We start from the raw sequence: 18,194 nt of genomic DNA on the forward strand, positions 1-18,194 counted from the left end.
ACATTGAGATGCTAATCACTTAAATCCAGCTCCACTGTGCAGATCGTTCATATGCCTAACAACAGAATCCTGAACCAACTGAAGAACCAGGTCAACAGGAGACTCACAGGAGGACAAAGAAAATGGTTTAGGGATGTTCTCAAAGCATCCCTGAAGAAGTCAACTATCACCACCGACCCATGAAAGTCTCTGGCTTGTGACTGACTAAATTGGAAAAGGTTCATTCAGGAAGGCACAAATACATCAAGAGACTTTGTAAGGAACACATACGGGTAGAGTCAAGGGTTCAGCGAAAGCACACAAATCTCCAAATAACTCGTCTACCCGACTCTCCAAGCATCACCTGCCTCACATGTGGCAGAGTCTGCAGATTGCGCATTGGACCTAACCGCCATCAAACCAGAGTGAAAGCAATTCATCCTCGATTCCAAGAGACTGCCTAAGAAGAAGGGAGAAGGGAATAGTAGGTTATGCTATTATTAGATGAGATATTAGATGAGGAAGGATGAAAGGAGGCTCAAGTACAGCATAAAAGTCAGGATGCATTGGTTGGGCCAAATAACCTTTTACTGTGCTGTATATTCTGTTTAATTCCGTCTTCTACTATCCATTCAATTTTCTAGATCAGGTTAAAGTCCTACCAAAGTGCTACCAAATAAACCTGTTGGACTTTAACCTGGTGTTGTGAGACTACTTACTGTGCCTACCCCAGTCCAATGTCGGCAACTCCACTTCAATTTTCTAGCCAGGTCGACAATTTGCCATCATATTCAAAGATGTGCAGATGAGGTTGATTGGCCGTGCTAAATTGCCCTTTAATGTCAGGGAGATTAGCAGGGTAAATATGTGGGGTTACGGGGATAGCATCTGGGTGGGATTGTGGTCAGTGCAGACTTGACGAGCCGATTGGCCTCCTTCAGCACTGCATGGATTCTATGATATCCATGAGTTTTTATTTTAACTAACAACCTTTTATATGGAATGTTATCAAATTCCACATAAACTACATCCATACCCTGGTTACTACCTCAAAAAATTCAACTGGCTTCAATAGATATGACCTGCTCTTTAAAAATTAATGTGGCTATCTGCAATCAACTCAAATTTCTGTAAGTGTTCAGTCACTAACCTTTCTTACAGATTTCAATCGTTTACCCACAACAAATTTTAGACCAACAGATCTAGAATTTCCTGGTTTCTTTCTCTCATTTTTCATATGTTGCCATGAAATAATAAGATGCTATTAAAATGTTTTTTTTTGCACAAATAAAATCAAATTGCCTTGTTTTTTTTTTAAACCATGTCTCGGCAGCACCCAAGAGAAAGGAAAGAATCGGGAACAGGGTGTTCTTCACTGAACCAAAGACCATTCCCAAGTCCTGGTCTCTTAAGCTGTACGGTGTGGTAATCACTGGCTAGACTTAACAAATCGGTTTATGGTTGTTGTTTGGGAAACAGAACCTCAACAGAGTTTAGGTACGGGGGAAACAGGTGTTTTGGGGTTTTCAGTCTTTGAAGGACTTAGTGCTTACTGTTAATTTGCTGAAGATTGTTCTTTGTAACGTTTTGTTATCTTTCTTTTATGTTAATAAATACTTTTATTTGTTTACTTAACAAAAGAAAAGTCTGCATTCTCACTGTTTCCGCATACGTTTCTCGCTAATATCCAAAGAAAAACACCATATGAAACCAGTGTTTCAGATTGGAACACTCACGCACACAACATCAGCAGGGTTTCCTAAAAACATACTGACACTACATTTGCAATTTTCCAGTCTAAAAGGACAATTTTTGAATTGAGCTTTGGAAGGTTATGGCTAAAGCTACTACAATTTCCTCACCAAAGTCTTCTAAAACACTGAGGTGAAAGCCATCAGATCCTGGGAATTTGCCAATCTTTAGGGCTGTTAGTTTTTCTAATACTGTATTTTTTGCCTGCATTAAATTTAATCCAGTCTTTGATTCATTATTCATTTCCCTGGTAAGTTAGGTATGCAATCTTCTTCCACTGTGAAGACTAATACAAAGTAATTATGAACAAGTCTATCATTTCATTTTCCTATTAAAGGACACACATTACTCTTGACTACCATTTTTCTACCCATTGACATATTGTCAATGTTCCTACTTCAGAGAACTATACACAAACACAGCTGGAAGCATGCATATGTAAACACCAGATAAGGATAAGTTTAAAAAACTCAGTTTAAAAAAAGTCTCGCATGAAAGACAAATCAATAACATCTTGGCATGAGTCACCTTTAGGAAGAGCAAATAAATTGTACCAAAAAAATCAGATTTCATGTGTATAGTTTTGAAATTAGCCATCCTCTTTGTTTGATATATGTAGAGATCTTGAGGATTTCCTCATTTATCTATGCCTCAGCAATGAAAACAAAATGAATATATCTGCTTGGAAATGTCACTTGTAATGGAGGTAGGAATGGCAGTCGATTCAAACTAAAACAATACGAAGCTGTTGATGTCCCTGTAATTTTCCAGGGTAGGTTAGCTGGTTACCCATGGTATGTATACTTTCAATCAAATAATTGATCATTACACCCAAAGAGAAGTAGTATATTACTGACGGTTAAAATCAATATATCAGGATTCTGACAATGAAATTGCCTTTAATCTGAACAGTGCTTGTTCAACAAATCTTTAGGAGTGAGTATCATGTGCAAAATGGTTAGAATTTTTTTTTTAATGTGGCCTTTCTTTAAATAGAGCTGAATAAACGATGAAACTTCATACCTTGCTTTTTCCAATGTATTGTACGGATGGCACTTGGGGTAGAGTTCCATTTTCAGCTCGTGATGCTGTTGGAAAGACAGACTTAAAAGTTTGATTGGGGTAAGCCACAATCTTTGTTGAGGCTGGCACGTTCAGCTTTGGTAGTTCCACAGGATACGGCGGAATTTGACGTCGTATAGGAATTCCCTGTGGATAATTTGTAAGCTGAAATAAATTTTGCATGCTTAACAATCCTCCACTGAGCTTTGCTCCTATCTTCTATGTTTCTATAAAAGCAGGATTAGGCTATTTTTTTTTAGAAACCCTACAGTGCAGAAGGAGGCCATTCGACCCATCGAGTCTGCACCGACCACAATCCCACCCAGGCCCTACCCCCACATATTTACCCGCTAATCCCTCTAACCTACACATCTCAGGATTCTAAGGGGCAATTTTTAACCTGGCCAATCAACCTAACCCGCACATCTTTGGACTGTGGGAGGAAAGTTAGATGATCAGCCATGATCGTAATGAATGACGGAGCAGGCTCGCAGCACTAACTGGCCTCCTCCTGCTCCTATCCTCTATGTTTCAATGACTATGTTTTTCTAGTTCAGTAACAGGGAATAATTTCCATGGCATTACATATTCTTCATTGCATGAAGAAAGGAAGTTAAGTCTGTGAGATAAAGGGAAGTTGCTGCTGGCACATGAAGCTGAGTATTTTGAACAGTGAGAAGAAAGAAGTATAAAGATAGAGGACACGCCCCTATGAGAAGCTACAGTGGATCCTCCACAGGCGCAAAAAATCTCTGTTGGTATGGCTTCCATGACAAAAGATTCATAGTGTCCTGAATGGTAAGGGCTGCCTATAAATAGCATGCTCTCTTCACTGTTTTGATCAAAGTTGCTGTTTGAGGTTTGTCATTAAAAAAATTAAAGTAATGTTTAAAATACACAAAACATCATGTTTGATTCAACAGGCCTGAGCCCAAATTATATTTAAAGATGGTGCACAATTATCTGCAAAATCTTCCCCAACGTTTACTGAGAATAATAAAGAATTGAACTCTTTTGAAATTTTAAGATAATCAAAGGCATGGGAACCTGAACTTCAGTAGGGTCTCAAGTTTAAAATGGAATCCGTCTCCATGTACCTATTGGGCAGCTTCTCCATTAAACAACGTGCAATGTTAGTTTTAGCCAGTTAAAGCCTTTGAAAATTGTCTTCCAAATGTCAATTACTTTGGAAAAACATTCAGATGACTAAAAAAAAAATCAAATGAGGCTGAAGAAAATCACGCTTTTCGTTGGCTGACAACCCAACAGAGGCATTCTGGGAAAGTGTCCACACTGTGCACACTCAGACTGTAGGATTTCCCTTCAGCTAACATTGATAACTCTATGGAAAAATATTGAATAAAATTTTCATCTTCATCACCTGGACAGTAATCCAATAATGGAACGAATATTGTGTGTCTATAAAGGGTAGACGATCTTCCCTGCCAGATTACCATCTCAACAATGAACACCTGCTTGTTATTAGGTAGTAAATAATACTAACAGCTTTATTGCTTTATCAAAGATGTTAGGTCCAGATGAAAAAAAATCAGTTTAGATTTGTTCATCTAATTCAGGAATATTGTCTGTTATGTCTGTATTAAATAGTTAAATCTGTTACAAAACACAAGAAGAAGTCTCACAACACCAGGTTAAAGTCCAACAGGTTTATTTGGTAGCAAATACCATAAGCTTTCGGAACTTTTCGGAGCAGCAAGCTCCGAAAGCTTATGGTATTTGCTACCAAATAAACCTGTTGGACTTTAACCTGGTGTTGTGAGACTTCTTACTGTGCTTACCCCAGTCCAACGCCGGCATCTCCACAACAAAACACAAGACCAGAACAAGGTTTAAAATTAGCAATTCGGCTTAAAAATCGGTCTAGAGTCGCTTTTCCAATTTTGAAACATTCTAAACCATATAAATATGCTGCAAATAATCACAGTATATCCTAATTATATATTTATTTCAGGTAACTTTTCACTAGAAAAATTTGGCATTTGATTTAATGGTGGAACAGTTAATTAGCTGGTTGAACAGAGTAAGGCAAAGTGGCAAGTGACAATGTTTCTCACTTTACCTGTTTACGACCCTTATGGATTCGCCAGAGGTTGTGCACGACAGCTGGGCTTAGATTATTCTCATTCCCTTCTAAACATCTAACCCTACGCTGTATTGTAGCAGCTTGTTTCTCAGCAAATCTACAGGAAAGAGAAATCACAATGTATATATTTATTTTCATTACTTAACATAAACCAATATTCTTTTTCAATTTAAATAATCTATATAGATTAAAAACTTTAAAATCAGTCTGCATTTTCTGTTTATAAACCTTCCTCTAGTTGTCATATTGTGATTACGTTTGTGTAAATTCTATCATTGTAAATTCCCAAAACCACATTTTCCATTCAATGTTCCCTCTCTCAATTTCCACCATTCATTGATAAATCAATCAAATCAATTCAAAATGCTTTTACTGGACACAAGGTAGGGGTGGGGGCACAGGGAAAAGTCCATACGCCTGAATATCAAGGCCAAAGGCATCTGGACCTTATTTACAGATTTTGGGCTTTGGGTCACAATATAATTGAGCCAGCAAGCTTTGGACACTAATGCAGCTTGCCAGTGCCATGTAATGAAAGACTGGGCCAAAATGACGCTGCCATTGGCCTTCGGGTAATTAGTTAAAGGGAACTAGGAAGGGAGGGGGGATAGTTGGTTGCAACCAGATAGACAGTCCCTTTAAGAACTGACTGTTATGCCTGGCTTTTTCTGATTGCAGCCAGGTCATCACCAGCTATGTTTTGTTTGTACATGCAAAAAGCTTAATGCCTATTTCATGCATGATCAATGCACACCAATGTTTTGGCCTCAAGCAAAATGGTGGGTGCCATACTTATGGCTTGTACTGAGCATGAACTTTCAGGATTGTTTACTGGAGGCTTAGGAATCTGTATAATGGGTGCTGCGTGGCTCTATTTTCATGCCAGCATGTTATATGGTTCCAAACAGTCCACTTTGGATATTGTTACCTCAAAGAAATCAAGCATTTTTAGCAGACAAAATCTTCTCTTGAGATGGTTACTAGGTTAGAGTTGCTCAAAAAATCCTCAGATTTTTTCTTGATAATTGATTTCATTGTTTTACATGGAATGTAAGTGAGACTAACGGTTCTGTAGTTATCTGCACCTGTTTGCCACCATTTTTGAATATCTGCTAGTGTATAGAACATAGAACAGTACAGCACAGAACAGGCCCTTCGGCCCACGATGTTGTGCCGAGCTTTATCTGAAACCAAGATCAAGCTATCCCACTCCCTATCATCCTGGTGTGCTCCATGTGCCTATCCAATAACCGCTTAAATGTTCCTAAAGTGTCTGACTCCACTATCACTGCAGGCAGTCCATTCCACACCCCAACCACTCTCTGCGTAAAGAACCTACCTCTGATATCCTTCCTATATCTCCCACCATGAACCCTATAGTTATGCCCCCTTGTAATAGCTCCATCCACCCGAGGAAATAGTCTTTGAACGTTCACTCTATCTATCCCCTTCATCATTTTATAAACCTCTATTAAGTCTCCCCTCAGCCTCCTCCGCTCCAGAGAGAACAGCCCTAGCTCCCTCAACCTTTCCTCATAAGACCTACCCTCCAAACCAGGCAGCATCCTGGTAAATCTCCTCTGCACTCTTTCCAGCGCTTCCACATCCTTCTTATAGTGAGGTGACCAGAACTGCACACAATATTCCAGATGTGGTCTCACCAAGGTCCTGTACAGTTGCAGCATAACCCCACGGCTCTTAAACTCCAACCCCCTGTTAATAAAAGCTAACACACTATAGGCCTTCTTCACAGAGTATCATATTAATTATTACAGTATTCTTAAATCAAAACTATCATGAGATTAGAAAAGGTTCTAAATGCTATGCGGATATAAAGAAAAATAGCATCGTGATAGAATTCTTTGTTGTAGCAACTCGCAGATCTGATTGGATTGAACTGAATTTCACAGCTCAATAAATTGGCTGCAAATCTTTTCAAGTGATAAATTCACATTTTTTCTGGTTTATAGATATACAGAGACTTGGTACATTTCATGCCTTGAAGATTTAACTTTCACCTACCTTCTGGAACTGCGAAGTTCATGATTTGTTGAAAAAAAACTTTTTCCTTTGTAAATTCAAGCATCTAATCCAGCAAGTATTTATATTTACCTCCCAAAAGTGAAGAGCAAAAATGACTGCTTCAATGTTAATTTATATAAATTAACACTTTAACACGATTCTCAGATGAGAGATGGTCCGACATAAATGCAAGTTCTTTCTTTCCCTTTCCATGGAATTGCTCATGTTCTGGAATATACTACTTTTATCCCAGGGTCCTGATGACACGCAATGGGAAAACTCAGGAGCAAAGTCAACAGAATGTCAGTAATGTTTATTATAATGACTATCCTTTCGAAATCCCTGAATAAAATTTCACCCCAAACACTGGAAATATTACTTTTTTATCCAAGTAAATTTTAAGGTGAACAATCCATAATGTGCTACTTAGCATTCCTTTTGTGGAAGGAGGAAACATTAAATTTTATACCTATAAACACAAATCAATTTCTGAAAGTGCAAAGCAAAAAGTTATGATTTTACCAAATTTTAAATGGAACCATTTTTAAAATATCAATACAATTGTAGAAAATGCATCTATTGACAGGTGCAGAAGAGTTTGTTCACAAGAAGTATCTGGAAAAAGCATTAGTATTTTTGTAGTCAAAGACAGATGTAATGCTGAATGAGAGGAAGTACCAAGTGTCATGCTGGTTGCAAACTCACCTCAATTCACGAAAATACGGATGCTGTAATGCACGTTTAGCAGTGATTCTTTCTTCAGGGTCATACTCCATCATTGCATGCATCAGTGAAATACTCTCAGAGGTAGGATGTGGAATGAGACAAGATATTCCCGTTCCCTTTTTTTGTGGAAAGTCAAAACTCATAGCCCGTGTTCTACATTGAAAGTCATATAAAATAGTAATTATTTTACTGAAACAGTCTAAAAAAAGCTTTAAGCATTAAGTAAAAGACATTACAAAAATTAACAGATGAAACTACACATAATTGTTTGAACTTCAATACCTGTGGTATTATAAATTCCCTACCTTGCATAAGCATCTTCATTAGACAACCTCCACACATCACATGAATAAACAAAGATTTCTAACAGGGAAATTACAGGGGCTTTAATGAACCCTTTAAAGAAATTTTGATCTTAATAATGTGAATACGTTAACCAAATGATCCCTGCTGTAAACGTTGTAAAATCACCTTCAGTCCAATAGCAAAAGTAGAACTCCAACTTTGAAAGTTGACCTCCCTGACTATCCGTTCCACCCCCTTCTGACGGTGATCCTAGAGGGTCTCTGCAGAACCAATACGCTTTAATGCCTCCAGTGCTGCATTCATTACTCTGAAATGCTCTGTGTGACCTGGGTGTTCACTTTGTGATAATTTACATCGCAGTAATATTTTTGTGCAGCTTCCTTTTAAGGTACAGCATGCCTTTACGAAGAGCAAGCTAGATGATCACCAAACAAATCTGTCATCCCAACCCTGCTTTGTGCAAAGGATGTTGGCAGATTGGAGGAGTAGGCTGCAGGTAGATTGGAGAAGTAGACAGCAGTCCAGGATTCGCTTTGCTCAAACCTACAATAATGCAGATGAGGTGGGTACACGGACATTTGCATGGTCAGGTTGTGAATTGTGACAGGTTGTGTTCCCAAAAAGAAACAATAAACCCCAAATTTCAGCCTGATAAACTAGGATGCGGAGGGTCTCACAGAGAAAGAGAACATGCAGGCCTTATGGAGGAAGAAAAAAATCAGAATGAAAAGGGAAAATTAAGAATCAATTATGTATTCATATGTTTCTCAAAGGTATATCCAAGTGCTTCAAATGCAATGATGGACTACTGAAGTTTCCTTTTAATACTTTCCAATTTATATTCAGCAATGAGTGTCAACAAAAAGACCAAGGAAAATTTGTTTTATACTATCATATGACCAAAATGAATGTGGACTTTCTTACTGAAGCACTTGGCCGTAATTTATTCTCACTCCATCTGCTTGGCGTGTTTTTAGGGTTTTATTTCTTTAATGTGACTATACTTGCCTTGCAGCTTGAGGCAGTAGAGCAGCATTCACTAGATTGGTCCCTAGAATGAGTGGGTAGTCCAGTGGTGAGCAGCTGGGTACATTGGACCTATAGGGCCAGATTCTCTGACCTCAGCTGCAGCGGAGTTTCTCTGGTCCCACTGCAGTGAATGGAGATTTGGCTGGGCGCCAGATTCTCCATTCTCGTTGGCAGCGGGGCAAGAATGGCCGGAGAATTCCGGCCATAATCTCTGGAATTAACAGTGAGAAATTGTGTCATTGAAGCGTACAAGATTCTGAAGGGGTTTCACAAGGTAGACTGTGTTATATGGATTTGTATGGAAAATAACTGAATTAAAATTTTCAGAACATTTTTTATTCACTACAATATCCCGAGAGGTTGTTTCACATGGCTGGGGAATCTAGAGCAGAGAGACACAGTATCAGAATAAAGGATTGATTATTTAGTACTGAGATGAGGAGAAATTTCCTCAAATCAGAGGGATGGATCTTTGAAATTCATGATGTGGAGATGCCAGCGTTGGACTGGGGTAAACACAGTAAGAAGTCTAACAACACCAGGTTAAAGTCCAACAGGTTTATTTGGCAGCAAAAGCCACACAAGCTTTCGGAACAGGCTGTTCCTTCGTCTTTGAAATTCCACAGAGGGTTATTGATGCTGCATTGTTGAGTACATTCATTATTGAGATAGATTTTTTGGTCTCTCAAGGAATCAGTGGACATGGTGAGCAGACAGGAGAATGAATTGAGGCAGAAAATCAGCCACAATCACGTTGAATGGTGGAGCAGGCTCGAGGGATAGTATGGTCTACTCCTGCTATTTCTCGTGTTCTTATTGCCAAGAAAAGGTACATTGATTACTTACATCAACTGGTGAATTTGTGTGCTGTCATTAGGTGAAAATATCTGTCAGCTTCATGTTTTATGGCTCAGAAAAAGCTTAACATAAAGTTAAACACCTCAACGCTAAGTATGCAAAAATAGTAAGTAAGAGTAATTTAGTGCCTTTAAATTATTTTGCAATCCTCATGTATTCCTTTGTGAAGTGCTACATTGGAACTAAAATGTTAATTCTCAAATGCAAGGCATCTGCAGTGTATGGTTTGGTTGTAGAACCTGTTTAGATCCAAATAAATCTACAAGGAAAATTCCCACCCATATGCTTCTGCCCCAATGATTTCAAACAAATTACATACTGCATGAGACAAGTCAACATGGTAACCATAGAAGGAAATACAGCCATAACTATAAATAGTTGCAGACATTCAATTAAAAATTAGCAGTGCTGTATGTCAAAGTTCCATAGCACCTCACCACAGAGTAGTGGAACAGTTTCATTTTTATAACTGTAATATGTACGTGTTAAATTTTGATCTCAATAAGGTCACCAAGAGAAGATGCCCTGTGGAGGGAAAAATGTTTGATGTGAAGAGAAAAAAAAACCACGAGCCAGTCAACATGTACGCCTTTTGTTCTTTCCTGGTATATGCATTATGTCTCGCGATGGCAGCCTCCTGTCTTGTGAGATGATAGTTTGCACGTTGGTAGCCAACTGCACTTAAACATCATCTGCAGTGGCTCAGGAGCCCCACTCTGGCCTGGGTGTTTCTGCCGCATTTGCCGCAGATCAAGGTAGCGGGCTGAGATGGGGGTTTTAAGTCTTCTAAATCCCCTCTAAAGGTCATGGTTGTTGGTGAAAGTTTCCCGGTCCGTTTGGCAATAGTATGGATGTCCATCAGGTTGTGACCCAATGACAAGTTCACTTTACAGAGGTCTTTGGGTATAGAACTTTCTTCAATCCGATGAATGTGGCCCAGCCACCACAGATGTCATTGGCTTAGTAATGTGCATCATGTAGGGCCACGAAAAAGTGAATGTTCCAAATCAAAATTCTGAACGGTTTCAATGTTTATTGTAATTTAGGATGTACTTACTGCTTGAACTTCCTTAGGGTTTCAGAGTTTGGAGTTCCAATAACTTCATGAATTTTTGCAATTTGGTCAACTTCATTAGAACCAGGAAAAAGTGGCTGTAGGCTGCGGGTAAAAAGTTTTTGAAATAAATTTTAAGTAATGAATCCACATTTCACTATGATCAAAATCAGCTGTGTATGCACATGTATTGGATCTCCTGTAGCATTAGAAATATAATTTGGCTCACCCAGCCAATATCAGCATTTACCCATCCCACAAGCCATCAATTCTCAATAAAATTCACCCATTTCGTTACCACATCCTTTCATTACCAATTCAATTTAATATTTAATGTTGACAGTTTCCGCTTCAGCCACCAAATCCTGGATATGAATTCCACAGCCTCACAACTCTCTCTGGAATAATTGAGGTTCCTCTTGTCCTCCATTCTAAATCTCCTATGTTTGATCATGATGCTTCAACTACAGAAGACAGTTGGCTTTTATCAAGCATATCCTATCCTTTCGTAATTTTATAAATTTTCATCATATTACCATATAATCTGCATTGTTCTAATGCAAAGAAAACTTCAAGCCAGACAGCATTTTGAGTTTGTGCTCTCTGAAGCAACAATATCCTTCACATAGGGTGCAGCTTAATACTAGGCACAGTACTGTAACTGAGATTTAAGATTTTATCTAGGCTCATTATTATCTCTTAGATTTTATTTTGAAGTATAAAAGACAAGAGTTTCACAAACCTTTCTTTGTTGCTTCATGACCCTGAATTACTGTTAATTAACTTGTACCCTCAAATCCCTTGGTTCTTTCACCACACAAAGCCCACTTTCATTTACAGTATAACTATTAGTTTTTTTTAATCGAAGTGTGTCACCTCACACTTACTGACTTAGAATTCCAGCTGTCACTTCTAGTCTATTCCCCTATCTAATCAATACTCAAGAATGCCTTCTGACACAATCTAAGTCCCTGCATTGTGCAGTAGGTTCACGCAACACTCAAGTACCGAGGCTCCAAGACAGTTAGACTCTTTACTGTCTTTGAAATTCCACAGAGGGTTATTGATGCTCCATCGTTGAGTACATTCATTATTGAGATAGATTTTTTGGTCTCTCAAGGAATCAATGGACATGGTGAGCAAATGTGGGATAAGAGGGGTTCAGCATGCACCAGAACTCTACAAGAACAAGAAACATTTACAGGACCAGAGGCAATACAACACAGTGAGTTGCATCATTAGTGGCAATGCTTGGGGGAAATGGGACAAACCATTTGCTTGTGTAAGCAAAGGGGTACATCTCCCTGTCCCACCCCACACCCCCAATTGTACAGACAGGGTTATAGGAAACACAGCTTTTGTACTCCAGAATATTCTCCAGGGTCAAATATCACTTCTCCCCTGTCCCATCTTTCGTTCTCAAGTGAATTTCAGTACTGGGACAAAAGCTTCCACCTACATGTACAGCTGTCACATATGGACTGGTGGGCAAGTCAAATTGAACCTGTACAGATAAATGCATCAGAAAAGGCTTATATTGTTTGAAACATCTAGTCCAAAGTGCAACAAAATATTACATTTCCTGATGGTTTTCCAGGGCTCTGACCATCAGCTAAATGATTAATCCAGCGAAATGCTACAGATAATTCCAGCACATGGTCCTCTACACGAGCAAAAAATAATTTTGGGGGAGTGAGGGATTTGGAATGACTTCTGACAGCGTCAGTGTCTTTAACAAAATTACTGAACTAGGTGTGAATAGGCTCATTTCTCAAAAAGTGATTACTATTCTCCATCTCCTCCTCACAACTCCAAGAAAAGAGTGGCGTATGTTAGGTCCAGGCAGCTAAAAACGGAGGGAGCTCTGGAGGAATACAAAGAAAGTAGGAAAGAACTCAAACGAGGAATTAGAAGGGCAAAAAAGGGGTCACAAAATGTCCTTGGCAGACAGGATTAAGGAGAATCCCAAGACATTTTATTCATACATTAGGAGCAAAAGGGAAAAAATCGGGCCTCTCAGGGACAAAAGTGGGGAATTATGCTTAGAGCCCAAAGAAGTAGGGGAGATCCTAAATGAATACTTTGCGTCGGTATTCACAAAGGAGAGGGATGTGTTGACTGGGAATGTCTCGGAGGGGAGTGTTGACCCGTTAGAGAAAATCTCCATTACAAGGGAGGAAGTGTTAGGTTTTTTAGGGAATATAAAGACTGACAAATCCCCAGGGCCTGATGGAATCTATCCAAGGCTGCTCAGGGAGACGAGAGATGAAATCGCTGGGCCTCTGACGCAAATCTTTGTCTTGTCACTGGACGCAGGTGAGGTCCCAGAGGATTGGAGGATAGCTAATGTGGTCCCGTTATTTAAGAAGGGTAGGAAGGATAACCCGGGAAATTATAGGCCGGTGAGCTTGACGTCCGTGGTCGGGAAGTTGTTGGAGAGGATTCTTAGAGATAGGATGCATGCGCATTTAGAAAGGAATAAACTCATTAACGATAGTCAGCATGGTTTTGTGAGAGAGAGGACATGCCTCACTAACCTGGTGGAGTTTTTTGAAGAAGTGACTAGAATGGTTGATGAGGGAAGGGCCGTGGATGCCGTCTATATGGACTTTAGTAAAGCGTTTGACAAAGTCCCTCATGGTAGGTTGGTGCAAAAGGTTGGATCTCATGGGATAAAGGGGGAGGTGGCTAGATGGGTGGAGAACTGGCTTGGTCACAGAAGACAGAGGGTGGAAGTAGAAGGGTCTTTTTCCAGCTGGATGCCTGTGACTAGTGGTGTTCCGCAGGGCTCTGTATTGGGATCTCTGCTGTTTGTGATTTATATAAACGATCTGGAAGATGGTGTAACTGGGGTGATCAGTAAGTTTGCAGACGATACGAAAATGGCTGGACTTGCAGATAGTGAAGAACATTGTCAGAGGCTACAGAAGGATATAGATAGGCTGGAAATTTGGGCAAAGAAATGGCAGATGGAGTTCAATCCAGATAAATGCCAAGTGATGCATTTTGGTAGAACTAACGTAGGGGGGAGCTATACGATAAATGGCAGAACCATAAAGGGTGTAGATACGCAGAGGGACCTGGGTGTGCAAGTCCACAGATCCTTGAAGGTGACGTCTCAGGTGGAGAAGGTAGTGAAGAAGGCATATGGCATGCTTGCCTTTATAGGACGGGGCATAGAGTATAAAAGTTGGGGTCTGATGTTGCAGATGTATAGAACGTTGGTTCGGCTGCATTTGGAATACTGCGCCCAGTTCTGGTCGCCACACTACCAGAAGGACGTGGAGGCTTTAGAGAGAGTGCAGAGGAGGTTTACCAGGATGTTGCCTGGTATGGAAGGGCTTAGTTATGAGGAGAGATTGGGTAAACTGGGGTTGTTCTCCCTGGAAAGACGGAGGATGAGGAGTGACCTAATAGAGGTGTATAAAATTATGAAAGGCATAGATAGGGTGAATGGTGGGAAGCTTTTTCCCAGGTCGGTGGTGACATTCACGAGGGGTCATAGGTTCAAGGTGAGGGGGGAGGGAGGTTTAACACGGATATCAGAAGGACATATTTTACACAGAGGGTGGTGGGTGCCTGGAATGCGCTGCCGGGCAAGGTGGTGGAGGCGGACACACTGGGAACGTTTAAGACTTATCTAGATAGCCACATGAATGGAGTGGGAATGGAGGGATACAAAAGAATGGTCTAGTTTTGACCAGGGAGCGGCGCGGGCTTGGAGGGCCGAAGGGCCTGTTCCTGTGCTGTATTGTTCTTTGTTCTATGTGGAAATTCCCAGCAAGGCCAAGCTACAGTACATAATTCTCAACATTCCAGTACACCAGTATCATGTAAAATCTGAGTACGAACTTGAGAAAAACAGTATCCATTATTCAGACATGAGTAAAAAAATAAGATGCTTTATTTTAAAAGAAAAAAAACTTTACAAATTGTACCAGAACAGAAAGGAGAGAAGCAGGAGTAAACGATATGGTTATATAGAGCGTGCTGGGCCATTCAATACGATCATCGCTGATCTTGAGCTTCAACACCGTTTTCCTGCCAACTCTCCCTATCCTTTGATTTCCTGAGAGACCAAAAATCTATCTACCCAATCTTTAAATATAGTAAATGATCAACCCTCTGGGGTGAAGAATTTCAAGGATTCACAACTCCAAATTAAGAAATTTCTCCTCATCTCAGTTCTAAATGACCAACTTGTTATCAAGACTGTGCCCCCATGTTCTAGATTCCCCCGGCAGTGGAAACAACTTCTCAGTGTCTACTCTGTCAAGCCCCTTGAGAATTTTATGTTTCAATGAGTTCACCTCTCACTCTTCTGAACTCCAGAGAACATAGAGCCAATTTACTCAGCCTCTCATCATAGGAGAACCCTCTTATTCCAGGACCAATCTATAATAACTTTTGTCGTAATGCCTCCAATGCAAGTATATCCTTCCTTAAATATGAAGACCAAAACGACACACCTTACTCCAGGTGTAATTGCACCAAAGGCCTGAACAATTGCAGCAAGAATTCTTTATTCTTGTATTATTGAATGCTAGTTACAAACAATTTAAAGTTTAAAAAGTGCACAATGATACTTAGAATGCGTGTGAAGGTTGGATAGGTTGCACAGCGTGCTTGCGAGACAATTTGCCAGTACTACTGGGGAGGTTTAAAGTAACTTGGCAGAGGTGTGGGAACCAGGTGGCATCCTGGATAGGAAATTCTAGCGAGGAAAGCCAAGCTGTTCAGGGAATTGGGAAAGACAGATGGCACTGGAGTAGAAAATACTAAAGTATTATATGCAGTCAGAGTAAGAGGGAATGCAATTACATAAAAGCAAAATATTGCAGATGCTAGAATGGGAAACAAAAACAGGGAATGCTGGAAAATCTTAGCAGGTCTGACAGCATCTGTGGGGAGAGAATAGAGCCTATGTTTTGAGTAAGGATGCTCAGCCCTGACAAAGGGTCATCCTGGTTCAAAACGTCAGCTCTATTCTCTCCCTGTAGAGGGAATGTAATATGGTCTAAATTAGGTTTCCTATGCATGTATGTGACTGCGGGGAGTGTGTGATAGATAAGGCTGGTGAGCTGCCGGTGCAGATAGCCACATGGAAATGATGTTGTGGTGATATCGGAGACCTGGTTAAAAAAAAAGGTCCAAGCGCTAACTATTCCTGGAAACAAGTTTTCCACAAAATATAGGGAAGGAAAGAAATGAAGGGTAGCAGTATTGATCAAGAAGAACAGTGCAGCGCTAAAGAGACAGGAAGTCCCAGAAGTGTCAAGGTCCGAATCATTTTCGTTGTAGCTAAGAAACAATAGTGGTAGCATTATATTGCTGGGTGTATTCTAAAGGCTAACAATAGAGTGTGTCGGCCGCACTTGGTCGAGGTCATTGGGTTACGCTGAGGCTTCATATGTTTCATATGAAGCAATTTTTAAAAGCGGCATCTCGGCCTTTTGGCTAAGATGCAAATAAGCTCAAGTCTTGGAGGAGGATCCTGCCCCTTCTCCAATCAGCTTGACTCATGTAGATCAGGCCCAGGACAGGGTGGTTTTGGTCTCCTGCCCTGTCTTGTCAGCCTGGATCTGAAATGTCTCAACTTGTTGAGACTCTGAATTGGACTTGATTTGATTGAATTGGAAAAGTATATAAAAAAAATAGAGGAACAAATTTGCAAGAAAATTACAGGGAAGTGCAAGAACTACAGAGTAGTTATAATGGGGGAGGGGGGGGGCTTTAATTATCCCTTATAAAAACTGAGATATCAGTCGTATAAAAGACAGAGGGGGGCAGGAATTCCGAGAATGTGTTCACAAGAATGGACCAGAAACAAACTGAGGTAGAACAATGATAAAGGAGACTTTGTTGGATCTGGTTCTGTGGAATGAGGTGAGTCAAATTAATCAAATGTCAGCAGCAGAACATTTAGGGAACAGCAATAATAGTATCAAAAGGTTTAGGTGGGGAGAAGGTGGGATGGTGGCACAGTGGTATTGTCACTGGACTAGTAATCCAGAGACCCAAAGTAAAGCTCAGGGAACCCAGGTTTGAATCCCAACATGGCAGATGGTGAAATTTGAATTCAATATAAAATCTGGAATTAAAAGTCTAATAATGTCCATGAAACATTGTCAGCTCTTGTAAAAACCCATCTGGTTCACTGATGCCCTTTAGGGAATGAAATTTGCTGTCCTTACCTGCTCTAGCCTACAGGTGATTCCTGAATCAGAGCAATGTGGTTGATGCTTAAATGTCCTCTGAAAAGGCGTTGCAAGCCACTCCACTATGAAACTGCTAAAAAAACTAAAAAGAATGAAACCAATGGACTACTCAGCAACAGCAAACTCAAAAGTCCACCTTACGAATATCTGGGGCTTGTGCCAACTTTGGGAGAGCTGTCTCACAGATGAGTTAGGGAACAACCTTACAGTCATACTCATGGAATCATATCTTATAGAATATGTCCAGACAGCATCATCTGTCCTAGGTATACCCTGTCTCACCGGCAGGGTAGACTCAGCAGAGTTGGTGGCACAATGGTATACAGTTGGGAGTGAATTGCCCTGGGAGCCCTCTACATCGACTCCAGACCCGATTAAGTCTTGTCAGGTCAAACATGGGCAAGGAAGCCTCCTGCTGATTACCATGCACCGCCCTCCCCCTCACCTGATGAATCAGTGCTCTTCCATGGTCAACAGCACTTGATGGCAAGTTGTCCATCACCAAAAGGCTTCTTGATAGCAACACTACTGACTGAGCTGATAGAGTCCTAAAGAAGCATTTGCAACCATCTTCAGCCAGAAATGCCAAGTGGTTGGTCCATCTTGGCCTCCTCCAGAGGTCCCCAGCAACAACGATGCCAGTGTTCAGCCAAATTGATTCACTTCACGTGACATTAAGAAATGGCTGATGGCACTGGACACTGAAAAAGCTATGGGCCCCAGACAACATTCTAGCAATAGTACTGAAGACTTGTGCTCTAGAACTAGCTGTATCCTTAGCCAAGCTGTTCTAGCACAGCTACAACACTGGCACTTATCCAGCATTGTGAAAAGTTGCCCAGGTATGTCCTGTACACAAAGAACAGGACAAATCCAACCTGGTCAATTACCACCCTATTTGTCTACTCTCAATCATTGGTAAAGTGATGGAAGAGGTCACCTATCAAGCAGCACTTTCTTAGCAGTAACCTGCTCACTAACATGCAGTTTGGGTTTTGCCAGGGTCATTTAGCTCCTGACCTCATTACAGCCTTGGTCCAAACATGTACAAAAGAGCTGAACTCCAGATATGAAGTGGGAGTGA

At 40.5% G+C, this 18,194-nt stretch overlaps 1 protein-coding gene across 1 annotated transcript in view; it reads right to left on the minus strand.

Moving 5' to 3' along the window:
* The window catches only part of mok (MOK protein kinase), an 86,903-nt gene that overhangs the window by 21,639 nt on the left and 47,070 nt on the right, over positions 1 to 18,194 (minus strand). Inside the window, exons 8-11 of the mRNA XM_078233198.1 lie at positions 10,896 to 10,997; positions 7,625 to 7,798; positions 4,874 to 4,994; positions 2,755 to 2,940 (exon numbers count right to left, since the gene is read on the minus strand). Coding sequence (XP_078089324.1) covers positions 2,755 to 2,940; positions 4,874 to 4,994; positions 7,625 to 7,798; positions 10,896 to 10,997 — 583 coding nt within the window. The remainder of the gene's footprint in view (positions 1 to 2,754; positions 2,941 to 4,873; positions 4,995 to 7,624; positions 7,799 to 10,895; positions 10,998 to 18,194) is intronic.

This window comes from Mustelus asterias, chromosome 18, assembly GCF_964213995.1.
Source record: "Mustelus asterias chromosome 18, sMusAst1.hap1.1, whole genome shotgun sequence".
Taxonomy (NCBI): domain Eukaryota; kingdom Metazoa; phylum Chordata; class Chondrichthyes; order Carcharhiniformes; family Triakidae; genus Mustelus; species Mustelus asterias.